This window comes from Artibeus jamaicensis, unplaced genomic scaffold (genome assembly GCF_021234435.1).
Source record: "Artibeus jamaicensis isolate MK-2021 breed Jamaican fruit bat unplaced genomic scaffold, CSHL_Jam_final contig_233, whole genome shotgun sequence".
Lineage (NCBI taxonomy): Eukaryota > Metazoa > Chordata > Mammalia > Chiroptera > Phyllostomidae > Artibeus > Artibeus jamaicensis.
In genome coordinates this window covers 49,792,825-49,808,574 of record NW_026521486.1, presented here as the reverse complement: position 1 = coordinate 49,808,574, position 15,750 = coordinate 49,792,825, and the positions used below count along the sequence as shown (strand labels likewise).

Here is a 15,750-nt window from a genome sequence, read left to right as displayed (position 1 = left end):
CCGCTTGGCTCCGCCTCTCCTACCTGTCTGGATGAATGTGTCTATTTTAACTCTTTGGTTGTCAGACTTCCTTAAGGTTCAGTTTTCTGTCAGTTCTGTTGTTATTTTGTTTCTAAATTGTTATTGTCCTTATTTGGGTTGTGCGAGGAGGCACAGTGTGTCTACCTACACCTACATTTTGACCAGAAGTCCCATAATTTCCTTTATATATTTCATTGACATCCTACTATAAGGAATTGCTTTCCCTTATTTCACATTTATATATATCAATTTGGACTTATGCGTTTCTATTTTACTCAGTAATTTATCTGTTACTATAATTATTTATTCTGATGGTCAAATTGCCCCAGATTTGGCTAGTGTGAGTTCCTTCCAGCTGGCTGTTATCGATGTGATGCCACCATTCTTTGAATACGTCTTTTTAAAAAAAGGATTTTATTTATTTTTTAGAGAGAGGGGAAGGGAAGGAGAGAGGGAGAGAAACATCAATCAGTTGCCTCTCTCACACCCCCAACTGGGGACCTGGCCTGCAACCCAGGCATGTGCCCTGACTGGGAATCAAACCAGCGATCGTTTGGTTCACAAAGTGGTGCTCAATCTACTGAGCCACATCAGCCAAGGCCAAACACTTTATATCCTAGCATAACACATTACCGCTGGCTGAACTTGTACTTTTCCTCCCCCAACCCTGGAACCAGTTATTTCTTCAAGGAGTCGTGATTCATTTTAGTGTAGAATAGTGTTTAGAAACCAAATTCTGGGCACTAGAGGTGCTCATTGTTACTGGAGTATCATTACTTGCAGGCCTTCTCAGCAGACACAGTTAGGATTTATATCTGTGTCTGTATCTATTTCTATTCCTAAATAACTATCTAAATTTAAACCATGAGTTCATAGTAGTATCTCCAGTTTCATTCCAACTCCACAGGGTTCTCATCTTCTCCTTGTCATATTTGTAATTCCTTTTTCTGATGGTGAGAGACCTGACTCCCACTATCCTCAGTATATTTATTTACAATCATGTGTTGCAGGGTGACATTTGGTCAGTGACAGACCACACATATAACAGTGGTCCCATAAGATGAAAATGGAGCTGGAAAATTCCTATTACCTGTGGCATCATAACCATCCTAGGTCACAGTGCAATGCATTACTCACACGTTTGTGGTGATGCTGGTATAAAAACACCCTGTGTTGTCAGTCATATAAAAAAGCGTAGCTCATACAATTATGTGTAGTACATAATGCTTGATAATGAAAACTGTGTCACTGGTTTATGTATTTACTGTGCCATACATTTTAACGTTCTTTGAGAGTGTACTCTCCACTCACAAAAAAAGTTTCCTGTAAAACAGTGCGCTGCAGTACTCTGGTGACAGCCGTGTGTACCAACTGCATAATTTTCTCTTGTGCTTGATTTGGTATCACATTGTTTGTACAGTAACATGCTGTACCAGCTTGTAGTCCAGGAGCGATAGGCTGTACCATCCGGGTTTGTGGGAGCGAGCTCTGTGATGCTCTCACAGTGACAGAATCGCCTAATGGTGCGTTTCTCAGAAAGTATCCCCGCTGTGAAGTGGCACATGACTGTGTTTGCTCAGCTGCAGAGTGCACATAAAAGTAGTTTCAGAATTTCTAACCCGTACCTCTGTGAAAAACAAACCTATTAAATAGTTTTATATCTTTTTGTCAGCAGAAGTACAATCAAAATGCTGTCTTCAAAAATCACTTGAAATGAAAACATATGTCTGCAGAAAGACTTGTATACAAATATTGTAGCATCACTATTCACAACTGCCAATAAGTGGAAACAACCCAAACATTTATTGTGTGTAAATGGTGAAGTAATTATGATGGATCCATATGATGGAATATTATTTGGCCAAAAAAGAAATGAAGTACTGATACATGCTGCACCCTAGATGAGTGTTGAAAACCATGCTAAGTGAAAGAAGCCTGTCACAAAAGAACACGAATTGTGTGATTCCATTGATATGAAATGTCCACAATAGGCAAATCTATAGAGACAGAAAGTACGGGGTTGGCCAAAAAGTTCATATGGTTTTTCCATAAGGTGGCTCTAGTATCGCTTAGGTATCTATAACTTCATTTGAAACAATTTTGTTAGATTTTGTTGTGACAGCTGTCATAACGTTGTGCATTAAAAAACTTACCAAAATTGGTGAATTTTTGCGTAGCCATTTTAATATTGAAGATGGAAGAAAATACACATTGTTTCAGCATGTTATGCTTTATTATTTCAGGAAAGGTAAAAATGCAACCAAAACACACACAAAAAATTAGTGTGGTTATGGAGAAGGTGCTGTGATTGATTGAACATGTCAGAAGTGCTTGGCAAAGTTTCGTGCTGGAGATTTCTCACTGGACGATGCTCCATGATTGGGTGGACCAGTTGAACTTGATAGCAATCAAAGTGAGACATTAATTGAGAACAGTCAACATTTTATACCATGTGGGAGATAACCAACATACTCGAAATACCCAAATCCATAAATTACTGATGAAAAAGACACATGTATCTTTTATTTTACAGAAAAAAAAATGGCTTTTTTGCCTGACCCAGTAGATTACTGTTTGCCGAGGGCCGTGAGGCAGTGAGGAAAACAGGAAGTGACTGCTGATGGGTATGGAGTCTTTCAAGGGCGGGTGGTGAAAAATGTGTTAAAAATAGATTTAGGTGATGGTTATAAAACTCTGAATATACTAAAAACTACTGAATTGTATACTGCAGGTAAGTTTTATGATATGTGAATTATAGCTCAATAAAACTACTTGGAAAAAAGCTACTTGGGTTGATTGCATCACCTTCTGGGTCAATGTGCTTATTCATTTAGAATACAGTTAGATGTTTTTTATTTTTCCAATTTAGGGTCCCCCCTTTTTACATTTTATTTTATGTAAGACATTCTTTGCTGTATTTTGTGTAAAACATAAACATGGTTCCAAAAATCAAAACTCAACACAGGGTATATTTGAAAACATGTCAGCCGTCTCTCCCCTTTATTTCTGCTCTTCTCCTACCTACCTGCTTCTTACTAGTTTCTGGCTTATTCTTCCTAAGTATCTATTTGCAAAAACAAACAGGTACCTATGTGTTTTCTTATTCACCCTTCTTTTGTTTTACAGAGAAGGTACCACACTGTAGCTAATTTTGGCAGCGTAGCTTTTGTTTACTCAATTGATCCTTGAGATTAGATCTGAGCTCTTCCTGGAGCACTTCCTCATCTGCTTCGCAGGCCCAGGGCGCTGGGCAGAAGTCAGTGTGCCCGAGCGGCCAGCATGGCGACGCTGCCAACAGCTTCAGGGTAAATTCCTGGAATTGAGATTGTGGGGTCAAAGGTAGTTTTGTTAGCTATTGCCAGATTCCACATGAACTGCATGAGTTTGCGTTCCCACCAGCAATGTACAGAAGTGTCTGTGTCTCCATGGCCTGCCCAACCAATGTGTTGTCAGGCTTTCGAAGTCTTTGCCTCTCTGATATGTGAAAACTTAGTCTCTAACTAAACGTTAATTTAGCGAATTAACATTAACTAAATGTTAATTAGTTTTAATTAACACTTCTTGTATTGTGAGTGAAATTGAACACATCTTTATGTTTAGGACCATTTTTGCATATTTTAAAAAAGTATGGCCCTGGCTGGTGTGGCTCAGTGGATTGAGTGCTGGCCTGCAAACCAAAGGGTCGCTGGTTTGATTCCCAGTCAGGGCACATGCCCAGATTGTGGGCCAGGTCCCCGGTTAGGGGTGTGCATGAGGCAACTTATCAATGTATTTCTTGCACATCGATATTTCTCTCCTTCCCTTCCCCTCTCTCTAAAGATAAATACATGAGAAAATCCTTTAAAAACTACGTGTTAGGTTTTATTATTTTAAAGTTGTGAAGAGTTTGGGGAGGGTAGGAAGTTATCCCCAGATTCATGGAAGGATTCTGACTCCAGGGAATCGTGGGGAGGCTCCAGGAATTGGAACTGTAATTTTAGCATGGGGAGACTTTTAGGGACAACCGTGAACCATCCTATAAAATGCAGCCTAATTTCCTTTCGGAAACCTAGACTTTGGTCCTTGGTATTCCTCATACAATTCTTCCCAGAACTATTTTGTCATTCCACACTGTTCTCACTTTGGTCTGTGTTATTTTAGATGGGTTTTGTTCCTCACCAGGGGTCCCATTATCATTGACATACTTTAACCTTTTCTTTCTCTTCTGGTCTAGCTGACGTAGTAGGCAGAAAAATGGCTCCTCGCCCAATTCCCAGATATGCCCACATCCTAACTCCCAACACCTGCCGAGTGTGTTATGCTACAGGCAAAGGGAAGTTAAGGCTGCAGGTGGATTTGCGGATGCTAACCAGCCGACCCCGAGATGGTGTCCGCCGGTAGCCTGAGAGGGACTGAGCCAGGATGGAGGCGTTGGAGGTCTGTGAGCTGGACGGGTGGGTAACGGGCTGGAAGGCCGTGTTTCAGGAATGGGACTCCAGAAGTTACGGTTCCACATGTGGCACTTTGGAGGTAATGACAGTATGCCTGGACAGGTGCCCTGGACAGTATGCCTGTTTTCCTCTCGAATGGTATGTTTATTTGTATACCTTTTCTAGTGACAGGCTCTGTACCTCTTCTAAGGAGTCTTTTGTGGCCCCGTAAGAACTAAGAATTGGTGTTTAGTCGCAGCATTGGTACCTAATCCTCACATTTTCAGACCTGCGTGTCATCCAGGTGCTCTGTGAGCATAAGGCCAATGTTTCTTTACACAGTTTTACTCAGGATCCCAGAAGGGCTCCTTGCCCAGGTGAAGGGAAGAAAATAAAAGCACAATAGCAAAAATGTGGGCTGACGGGTTAACAATGTATTAATAGTGTCCCCATTCTCCAACATTTCCTGTGACATCCGGGCAAATGGAGTTGTGTGCATTGGCAAGCAATGTGGTAGATGGCATCATTTATATTTATAAATAAATACGTATTTTAAGGCCTCCTTTGCTTTAAAAAAAAACTTTTTAGATTTCTTTGTTGCTAAGCTTTGGTGGACAAAAGCATTTGAAAAAACTTTCTCTGGCATCACAGTTAATAATCTGTTCTCATAACCTCAGAAGTGAGATAGAATTTGAACTGAGTGCTACGTTTTTAACAGCCCGAGTAGTACCTGCTCAGCTTGACGGATAAAATGGGAGCCAAGATGGGAGGGATGCAGAAAATCATGTTGTATCCACAGCACTTGGCGTGGAAGTCACTTGCAGTGGCAGGAGCAAGTGCATCTCCCGTGGGGTCGGGCTTTTTATTGTTAGGTGCAAAAATGAGAGAGCATTGCCCAGTTACCTTTTATGGGAGATTTCTTTATATTGAACCCTCAGAAAACAGTATAATGCCTAATAATCCAGTCAAATGAAATTTCAAGGCTACATTTACTGGAGTGAAAAATCTTTTCTGATAGAAAAACACACTTCGTTCTGTTACTCTCATAAATGTTTGAGGCGGCGGGGCCTTTGAGCTGCGTGAGCAGGTACCGTGAGAAGTGCCAGTGCTCATGCTCACAATGACACAGTTCACAAAGCACCTTTTGTATTCATCTTATCCTATCGTCACAAGAGCCCTAGGAGACACAGGTGTTACCCTCATATACTAAGTGAAATCCAGTATTAGTAAGATGCCTGAGAAGATGTGGATTAGAATATTTCGACTCCAAACCCCATGCTTTTCCCACTGGACTACAAAGAGGGCAAAAGGGTTGAGGTGTCAGTTGACAGATGATCCTGAATGCAGAGCTGAGCAGCTTACACTCGGCATTATGTTGAGTAGACACCTTCATGATTTCCAGTTGAGGGAATGGCCAAATTAAAGTGTCCAGGGCTCTGGCTGGCTAGTTCGTTTGCTCAGAACACCAAGGCTGTGAGTTTGATCCCCAGTGAGGGCACAGACAACAGTGAACCAATGAGTGCATAACTAAATGGAACAACAAATCCATGTTTCTCTCTGTGTCTAAATCCATTCATTAATTAAAAAAAAATAAGGGGGTGAGCAGGGCAAGGGAGAGCAATGGGGGAAAAATTGGGACAACTGTAACTGAACAACAATAAATAAATAAACAAACTTCTGGAAGTTATGAGCAGGAAGATGGGTGGGGAAGACATGGAGGTGTGGAGAGAGGGGAAGGGAGGGAGAAAGAGGAGGAGAGAAACATCAGTGTGAGAGAAAGATCAGTTGCTTGCCTCCCAGATGTGCCCCAGTGCCGACTGAACCTACAGCCGAGGCATGGGCCCTGGCCAGGAACTGAGCCTTTTGGTTTGCAGGATGACGCCCAGCTGAGCCACATGGTTCAGCGCTCAACCTGTGGCTTTACATATTTCTGTCACTAGACTGACCTAAATATTAGTGAGGTGGGAAGGTTAAGGAGATTCCTACTTTGGGGAGACTCTAGAGACAGGAGATTCATGTTCTAGTGTCCAGGAGGCCTTAGGTGAGTGTCCCGACCTCGCTGCAATGATCGCAGTTTTCAGGTTCAAAAGAGAACAGTGAGCTTCCTCCCTTCAGCTCTATGGATCACACAAGTGGGGCCTTTGGACTTGAACCTTTCAAAATGCGTTCTGGTGCTTCCAAAATTGGTTTTTCTAAAATCTTCTAGCTGTGTTTATAGCTACTTGGCTGGAGAAAGAAAAATCTGTATGTTCAAAGAGCTTAACTTTTCCAAGAGGAAGGCCCTCCCAGAGACATTAAGAAAAATGAAACCAAGCCAGCACATATATAAACCACTTATTTTATTTTCATTCCTAAAACGCATATGAATTTATTGATTTGATATTTAAAGTAGTCCCTTTGCAAAATCATCCCAGAAAATTTACTAAATTTATGAGAATACATGTAAATTATTGCTGAAGATCCTACTCTTAAACCTTCTGTCTGATCAACTCAACACTTGTTTTGAAAGCACTTGGTTGCTAGACACAAAGACATCATCTTGGGAGAGGGGTGGCAGTTTCATTCAAATAATCCAAAAAATACCTGTCTATTTACAGGCTCACAGATTGCTGGTTTTTAGGGACTCTTACAAAGTGTACCTAATTATACCTAATTAGGTATACCTAATTAGGAAAAAATATTTCCTGATTACAGTTGGGTCTCTTCCTTGCCTATGGTTTACTGCATTCGGCAAAGTATATGCAAGAGTATAAGGAAAATGAACCCAAGAACCTTAACTGTCTCAGGTAGTTTCATGGATATACTGAAGTGTCAGACAGAATTCTGACAGTTGCATCTTAAGGACCGAAGACTGGAACGCAGACACACTGGGGTGGACAGAGGAACAAAAGGTGTGACGGGGGTGGCAGAACTAGGGCCAGCCCAGTGACACTTAAGAACAAAGAGATTCAGATTTAACAAATCTGTGCTGTTTAGATTTGGATTTTCAGCTAGTGTGTATCTATTCAGCTTGTGAGTCATTAAGATCTCTATCTCTTTTTTAAAGATTTTATTTATTTTTAGAGCGAGGGGAAGGGAGAAAGAGGGAGAGAAACTTCATTGTGTGGTTGCCTATTGCCCACCTCCCACTGGGGACCTGGCCCACAGTCCAGGCGTGTGCCTTGACAGGGAATCGAATCAGCGACCCTTTGGTTCACAGCCTGCACTCAATCCACTGAGCTACACCAGCCAGGGCAAGATCTTTTTATTTCTCCTTTTTCCAAGTCTTCTTTTGCATGATTTAACTGCTTATTTTACCATGCTCTCAAAGAGGAGGTGAAATTCAAATCTGCTGGGTACAACTTAAATAAGACATTTGGAAACATTCTGAAGTTACTGAATAAACCAAGGTTTGGAGATAATGGTAGACTTCAATGGACAAACCTCACGATTTCCTTTTAAGGGAAAGTTCAGAGCTGTTTTGTTTTTGATTTTTTTGGGAGGTAATAGAAAATGGCTAAATAGGGTAAATGTAAATGGCTAAATGTGAACTTTTGGGGCTGAAATTCAACTTTATCTGAAAAAGGGTTTCTCTTCTCCCAATTAGCATTGTAAGTGTAAAACTGAAGCCTTAAATCACTCGAGCGGTTCATTCAGCTCTTCACTCCCTGCTCGCGCTATTTCTCGCGCTATTTCACAGCATATCCGTAGATGTGGGGGCGCACCAGCTCCCAGGTCAGCGGGGCCTGCAGGTGCTGCAGCTGCAGCCTGGAGAAGCCGGCCTTCTCCACGGCCTTCCAGCTCTCTCTGGTCAGGTTGCACCCGTCAAACAAAAGGTACCAGGCCGGGCACAGGACCTGTTGCCAGAAGTAATTCCAGGTCGAACGCTCAGCTGCTACGTGCTCCATGAAATAAAAAGCCCCTCCCTGAAAAAGAGAAAAGGAAACACATTTCAAGGGTTTTAGTTTGGGGAAAACAGACTCATAAGATGACTGAAGCATCAGATTTCAGTGGCCCCAAAGGTCAACTTCATGAGAAGATATGGATCAGTTCAAACTTACTAAGACATCATTTTGGTCAACAGTTTCCTCTTCTGTCGAACTGTACACAGAGCGGCCAGTCTGAAATAGTCATTCTCACTTCTGTTTTCTGGTTGTAAAGCGATACATAATACCTCCGCAATGAGAGCGAGCACGTAAGTTAAAGCAGTTACCGCGTGCGAGGTGCTATATCCTTAATGCCCATCAGCCGGGAACTCGATCCCCACGCTACATTTATTTAGTAAGCATTATAGTTATTCCTGTTTTTATCGACGAGGGAACCGAGAAAGTAGGCACACGGAAAGCGAGCACCCGGCCTCACTAACCAGCTGGTAAAGGTCGGAATGAGGTTTGGAGCCTCCGTGGGGAGGCTCCGGAGGCTGGCAGCACTGCTACCAGTATGTTGATTTTAATAACTTCTTTGTAAATTTAGAAAATACAGAAAAGATTTTAAAAAATCAACTACCAGGCCATCACCTTGTGATAACTACTGTTAAGGTTTTGTGTGTACTTTCATATTATGAAGATGTATTTTTCTCCTAAAACTAGGATTGGAATATATGTTCTATCTTGTAACCTGCTTAATTTTATTTACATGTCCAAACAGTATTCTAAATCATAATTTAAAAAATCATGCGCATTATTTCATACCACTGAAGCTACCATCTGTTATTTAACTATTCTCATTTAGGTTATTTCCAATTTTTCTCTATTATTATAAATTGGTTATTCATGTTTACCCTTATCCATAAATCTTTGTCACCATCTCTCATTCTTTCCAAATAAGTAACTCGCTAAAAAGTGAACTTGTTGAGTCAAAAGTCTGTGCCTTTTAAAAGCAGTCGGTACAAGGTGTTCAACTGCCCTTTGGAAAAGTTGTAGCAAATTTATATTCATACTGGCAATGGATGTGAATGCCCATTGCCAATGAACTCTCATTAGTATTTTCCCCCTGTACCTTTGTTAATTTGATGGGTAAAACAGTATTTCATTTTCAATACTATGCATGTCTTTAATATTCTTAATAGCTATAACATCTTTTACTAACCCTTATTATTTGGATTTTTTCCTTTCTAATTTGCTTGTTGATATCCTTTATCATTTTTCTCATAGTGTTGGGTTTTTTTCTTACTAATTACTAAGGACTTTTAGTAGTATAATAAGGCTATACTACAAATGTTTTCCTCAGTTTGTTAATTGCATTTTAATTACTCTTAAAAAAAAAATCTCTCCTTCTGCCCTGGCTGGTGTGGCTCAGTAGATTGAACTCCGGCCTGTGAACCAAAGGGCCGCTGGTTCAATTCCCAGTTAAGGCACATGCTTGGGTTGCAGGCCAGGTCCCCAATAGGGGACATGTGAGAGGCAGCCACACATTGATGTTTCCCTCTCTCTCTCCCTCCTTTCTCCCTCTCTAAAAATAAATAAGTAAAATATTTTTAAAAATCTCTACTTCTTTATTTTTTAAAAATCCTTTAATTCATGTGAAAATTGTTCTCAGGCTCTGCTTTGCAAACCTGGGGGACGGTCTGAATCCACACCAAGTGCCTCCCGAGACTGAATAGCTATGTCCTATACTTTGGTAACGTTGTCGCAAGAATGTGAGTGTGACTGACTGCAACAGTGATTCATCTAAAAGTGTTACTGAGTCCATGCCGACATTTTGTCAGCAGAGATTTGAACGTGCTGCTTTATCTAGGACAGTCCTATAAATGTAAGTCGAGTCTAGACAAATAAGGCTTCCATGTTACTAGGAGGTCCTCAGACGTTTTCTGCCCATCTCTGAGGTGAGTAGGGAGAACGGGGCCCGACAGTCACCTCCAAAACCCGCAGTGACTTGCCCCCCTGTTCTTAGTCTCGTCTAGTTACCCTAGTCTTGGCTCTCCAAGGCAGAAAGTTGAGAGACAGAGTTCCCCCAAATTCTCTGAGTGAGTCTAAGATCTGTGTTCATCAATGGAAAACTTGAAATTTCCCGATAAAAATCAACCAACCAACCATAGAACAGGACAGGAGAGAAAGAAGAGCCAGGTCTGGGAGGTTGACATTGCCCCCTGAATAACGTAGGGGACTGTCAGGCAGACAGCTGGACATGCAGGGCTGGTCTAGATACATCGTTCGATTCAGAAATATCTATGCATACCTGGTAATTGAGACATCTGGGGGTGACTGAGATTGCCCAGGCGGGTGTATGAGTGAAATGAGAGTCAAAGGAAAACTGCAGTGTTTAGTATGGGTGGAGGATGAACAGCAAAGGTGGCAGAAATGTGGAAGTCAGAGAAGAAGCTCAAGTGACCATGTGGAGCAGCAGTAAGAATGTTTGCATTAAAGCAACACTTACTAGCTGTGTGACTTTGAGCAAGTTTCTTAACCTCTCTGTTTCCTCAACTCAACATGAAGGCAAAATCTACTTTACAGGACTGTTGTGTTAATGAGAATGTAATAAAGCTGGTTTTATTCAGCAGAGAGTGGATGCTTCACAGGAACAGTGGAGGTCTACCAAGTACATGAGCTCCTTCAGAGCATTATCAGTGCTGTAAAACAGAGGTTAATTAATTGCTCTGTAGGGGGTTTGTGAGATTATTAACACTACTAACTACGCCCAGTTTGTGTCCAGGCTTAGGACACAGGAACCCAACTTTTGGGCATAAGAATCAGACCTTTTTCATTTATTACTTTGATGTGGGCCTATCCTTGAGCCAAAGACAAAATTATGTAATTGCCTGTACATCCTCTCTTCATGTCCTTTTATTTCTGAGGCACTTCCGCTATTAGAAAATAGAAGGCGTGATTGCAGAATGCCCTTTTCTCCTAGAAAAGGAAATTCAAATGTTAAGATATCCATACTTTATTTACATTCAAGTATATTTGGAATAAAGCTATCTTAAACTAGTTTTTAAACAAATGATAAAGGTAATAGGTAGAAATTACACAAAAGTATTGAGAATTTCAAACTGTGCAGAAAGGCATTCTTCCCCTGCCACCGTCCCATTCCCGAGAGGCACCACTAATAACAGTTTCTTGTCTGTCATTCCCAGTAACATAGATACATATCCAGGTATATTCTCCCCACCCCACCCCACACACACAAATAGGCTTATACATCACTTTCTACACTTTGATTTTCTCATTTAACATTACCTCTTGGGGGCTCTTTCATATCAACATAGATAACTGTTCCTTATTATTTTTAACAGCTGCACAGAAGTCCTTTACACTATGTGGCAATTTACTTGAATAGCTTCCTATGGATGGACTTCTAGGTTATTTTCAATTTGTACTATTACACAAACTGTCACGGATATTTTTGCCTGTGGGTTTTTTCACATTTGTGCAGTAGAGCTGTGGGATAAATTCATACTGGGTAAAGGAGGATGTGCCCCTTAGATTTTGATATTTTTGCTTTTGCTTCCCTTGCTGTTGGGGTCAAATTTATACAATCCTCCCTATGATCAAGGTCCTAAAGTTCAGTGTGTATGGTCTCTTCTCTGCTGGGGAGGCTGTGGAGGAAAAGGAGCCCTGACCCACTGCTAGTGGGAATGTAAACTGGGATGGCTACTGTGGAATGCAGTGTAGAAAATTCTCAAAAAGTTAAGAATAGAGTTACCATGTGATCCAGCCACCTCTCTCCTGGGTATCTACCGAAAAATTAGACAACAGTTACTTGTAAAGACAGATGTGCCCCTGCGTCACTGCAGCATTATTCATGGCGGCCAGGCTGTGGAAGCAACCGAGTGTCCCTCACAGGGGACCGGGTAAAGAAGGCGGCAGGCGTATACACAGCAGAATGCTACCCAGCCGTAAGGAAAGATGGAACGCCGCCATGTGTGACAACACGGGTGGGCCTTCAGAATGTCATGCTAAGTGAAATAAGTCATTCAGAAGAAGTAAAGGACCGTATGGTCTCACTCACGTAGGATATAGAACTGGCAACAATGAATGAACAAACAAAATGAGCAGAAACTCAGACACAGACAACAGGTTTCCCGAGGGGAAGGGAGTGGGGAGGTGGCAAAGGGTCAAGAGGGTCAAATGTGTGGTGACAGGAGAGTCGACTTTGGGCGGTGGGCACACTGTGCAACACACATGACGTATTGTGGAAATGCAGCTGAAACCTGTTAATTTTATTAAACAATGTCACTGCAATAAATTTAATAAGATAATCTGATATTAAATTGCCCTCCAAAGAGGGCACTTTCTCCAATGTGTATGAGGGTGTCCAGTCTCCCAAACGCACCCTAATGCCATACCGACCTTAAAAGTCTCTGACAGTATAATAGGTGAGAATGGTATCTTGTTTTAATCTGTCCTTTAATTGTAAGGTTGAGCATTTTTGTGACATAATTGGCTATTTTTATTTGTATTTTGGTTCCTGCTCTTTGCCTATTATTGTTTTTCTTTCTTTTTTTACAATATTTTCATCACTTTTAGTTTCAATGTACACGTACATAAACACAAGAGTTACCCATCTTAAACTAAATACAGATGTTTCAAGAGTTTATTCAAAACTAGAATCAAGACTTACAAGTAACGCAGCAAATGCCAGAAATGCGCCGCCTCCTCTGATCGGCCAGTTCGGACAGTTTCGTGCTCTTCTCCTTCCTCCGGTCGGAGCTGATCTCCTGTCCCTCCCGCTGCTCCGCCGCAGGGGGCGCTCTCGCCGCCCAAACAACCGAACAACCGTAGTTAGTGGACAGCGATCACCCCGCTCCGCTTAGAATGCTAATGTAAGAGCCCGAACAAAGAAGGGTGAACTCGAGTGCGGCCACTTTTTATGAGGTGCCGTGCTTGTACCCATTTCAACATCCAGTCCATTTCAGAGTTTGGCTCATTGAAATTCTTCGCCATTTTTTCTTTAATTCTGCTTGAACTTCTTTCCGTTTCTTTTGACCTTCTTGTGGACCCATCTATAAGCCTTCCCAAGCCAAACATGGCAAATGATGCACTGGAAACATAGTAGGTGTAGACCCTAGGGGTGACGGAGGCGTCACAGCCAAACAAAACCAATAGCAGGTCATCAAGCCCGAGACCAGCACAGCACCAGCCAGCACTGTCAAATGGTCAGAGCGCGTGCCACAGGCAGCTACCGAAAACGCTCATCACCCAGTTCACCTACAGCGGTAACTGAAATGGCAGCCCCAGTGCTTAGCCAAACCCCAAACTAGTTCCCATATCTAGAACTTCTTTATTGCCATGAACGGGGACAGCTGGTGTGAGTCCTTTCTCGGGCACATTATGGGTTCAGTTCCAGGCCACCTCAATAAAACAAGTCATAACTTGTTTCTGCTGGTGGGGGGGTCTTGCCTCGAATTTGTAAAGAACGCCACACCCCGGCCAGGGCCGGCTGAGGCCCTCCACGGTTATGGCCACGGGCTGCGGCTGTACCTTGTTCAGGGGGCTAAGGTCTTGGTCGGACAGCCGGGATCCTGGCCGAGCCCACAGCAGTGGAAGCAGCGGGAGCAGACGCAGGGCCCAGCGGGCTCCCGCCCCTCAGGCCTTGCGCCTCCGCCAGCGGCAGGCAGGCAGTGGGTGGGACGGCGGCTCGGAGGGCGGAGTGGGGGGAATCCGCACCGCACCCCGGGGGGTGGCAGCGAGCGTGGGGCTTTGGGCCTCTATCTCCGCCGGGCTCTCCTCTCCCGCGGTGGCCACTGGAATCGCCAACTGTCTGTCTCGTATTTTTCTTATTGATTTAAAAAATCCTATTGACCTTTGACTTGTAATGTCTTTCACTATGAAGGAAATTAAACCCTTTGTCTATCATCCCTGGCAGATACTTCTACTTTAACTTTACTTGTAGTAGTTTTTTTCCTGCAGTTTTAGAATTTTATGTATTCAGATTTATCGGCCTTCCCCTTTACAGCTTCTTTCCCACTCTAAGATTTAAAAAAAATTCAATAGCGTCTTCTCTAGTTTCCTTTTTACCGTAGACTGTTGAATTTAGCTGAAATTGACAGGACTGCCTTTGGTGATGGTGTTTATTACTAACCAGCCCTCCTCACGCCCCCCTCACTCACCGGCCTCAGCACTCTGCACACCTCCTGGAGGGTCTGCTCCTGGCTCTCCACGGAGCACAGGACCAGGGTGCAGACCACGGCGTCCATGGAACCATCGGGCAGCAGGTGCATGTTCTCCCCGGAGGCCACCATGAAGCGCTCGAACTGCAGGTGTCGATTCTCAGCAATGCTCTTGATCAAGAACTTCTCAAAGTTGGGGTTGGGGTCAACACAGGTCACTCTGCATCCAGGCGGATAGAACCTGAAGTTGGTCCCGGTTCCACAGCCCAACTCCAGCAGGGAGAGCTTCCCGGAGGGGCCTGCGTAGTCCAGCAGGTTGCTGAAGAGCTCGCGCTTCTTGCTGGCCATCTGTTTGTTGTATGTCTCACTGAACGACACCAAGAAGTAGGGGAACCATTTTTTGCAGATCCAGGTCCACAAGCCCAGAAAGTTGAGCAAGAACAGGGGAAGTAGCAGGACGCTGACGGCCAGCCGGAGGATAAAAATGGTCAGTGTCATCACTGGGAAGAGAAAAAACAGCCCGTTTGTCCACCGGACTCCTTTAACTGCAGGAGGCACGGTTTGGCCCCAGTCCAGAGCCTATTGGCTTCAGAGGAAACTGGCTGTGCTACAAGAGAAAGCTGCGGCAGAGGTCGGATCAGGAGCAAAAGGCCCATTTCACCCACTTAATAGACCTTTGGCAAAAGCTGGCTCACAGCTTTGTTTTCTTGAAGCAAAATGAGGTTCCTAGCTTTTCCTTAGATGGAAAGGTGATTATAATCCCTTTTTCCAAATCTGTTCCTGCTCCCCCCTTCTCTGGGCTTGGAAGGTACCGCAGTTTTCTATGCACAGTGTGCTTACTCCTTATCCAGGTCTTCCAATGCCTCTACAAAGAAAGCAGAGCCCGTGGGCGGAGCCTGGTTAAACTGTACCGGAAGAAGGCAGCCTGGACACCCCCCTCCTCCTGTTCCCGCTCTGCCCTTCTCCCCGCCCCCTCGTCCTCCCCTTCCCCCAGTGTTTTTTGAAAAGGAAATCAAGACGTGCCCTCTGGCTACAGTTGTCAAGAATTGTTTCCCTTTCGCTATCTGTGCTGAGACTTCCAGACCCTAACTCGACAAAATTATTTTTAAGTCACTGTTTTAGGCTGCTCATTTTTAAATGACGAGTTCATTTGTTCCTTTCTTATTTATTATTTCTTAGAGAGAGGGGAAGGGAAGGGAAAGAGGGAGAGAAAATCGATTGGTTGCTTTTCACAGAGACTGAACCCACAACACAGGAAAGTGCCCTGACCAGGAATCCAACTGGTGACCTTTT

At 43.2% G+C, this 15,750-nt stretch overlaps 1 protein-coding gene across 3 annotated transcripts in view; it reads right to left on the bottom strand.

The window, feature by feature from the left end:
• The window catches only part of LOC119042957 (HIG1 domain family member 1C), a 29,679-nt gene extending 14,342 nt beyond the window's left edge, over positions 1 to 15,337 (bottom strand). Inside the window, exons 1-3 of one of the 3 annotated variants that reach the window (XM_037136776.2) lie at positions 14,458 to 15,332; positions 12,969 to 13,097; positions 6,753 to 8,335 (exon numbers count right to left, since the gene is read on the bottom strand). In XM_037136776.2, the coding sequence (XP_036992671.2) occupies positions 8,099 to 8,335; positions 12,969 to 13,097; positions 14,458 to 14,955 (864 nt within the window). In that variant the 5' untranslated portion in view covers positions 14,956 to 15,332 and the 3' untranslated portion in view covers positions 6,753 to 8,098. Of the gene's footprint in view, positions 1 to 6,752; positions 8,336 to 12,968; positions 13,098 to 14,457 lie in introns of those variants that run through there. The other 2 variants (XM_037136782.2, XM_037136802.2) reach the window with 2 other exon arrangements.
• Positions 15,338 to 15,750: the final 413 nt, after the last annotated feature.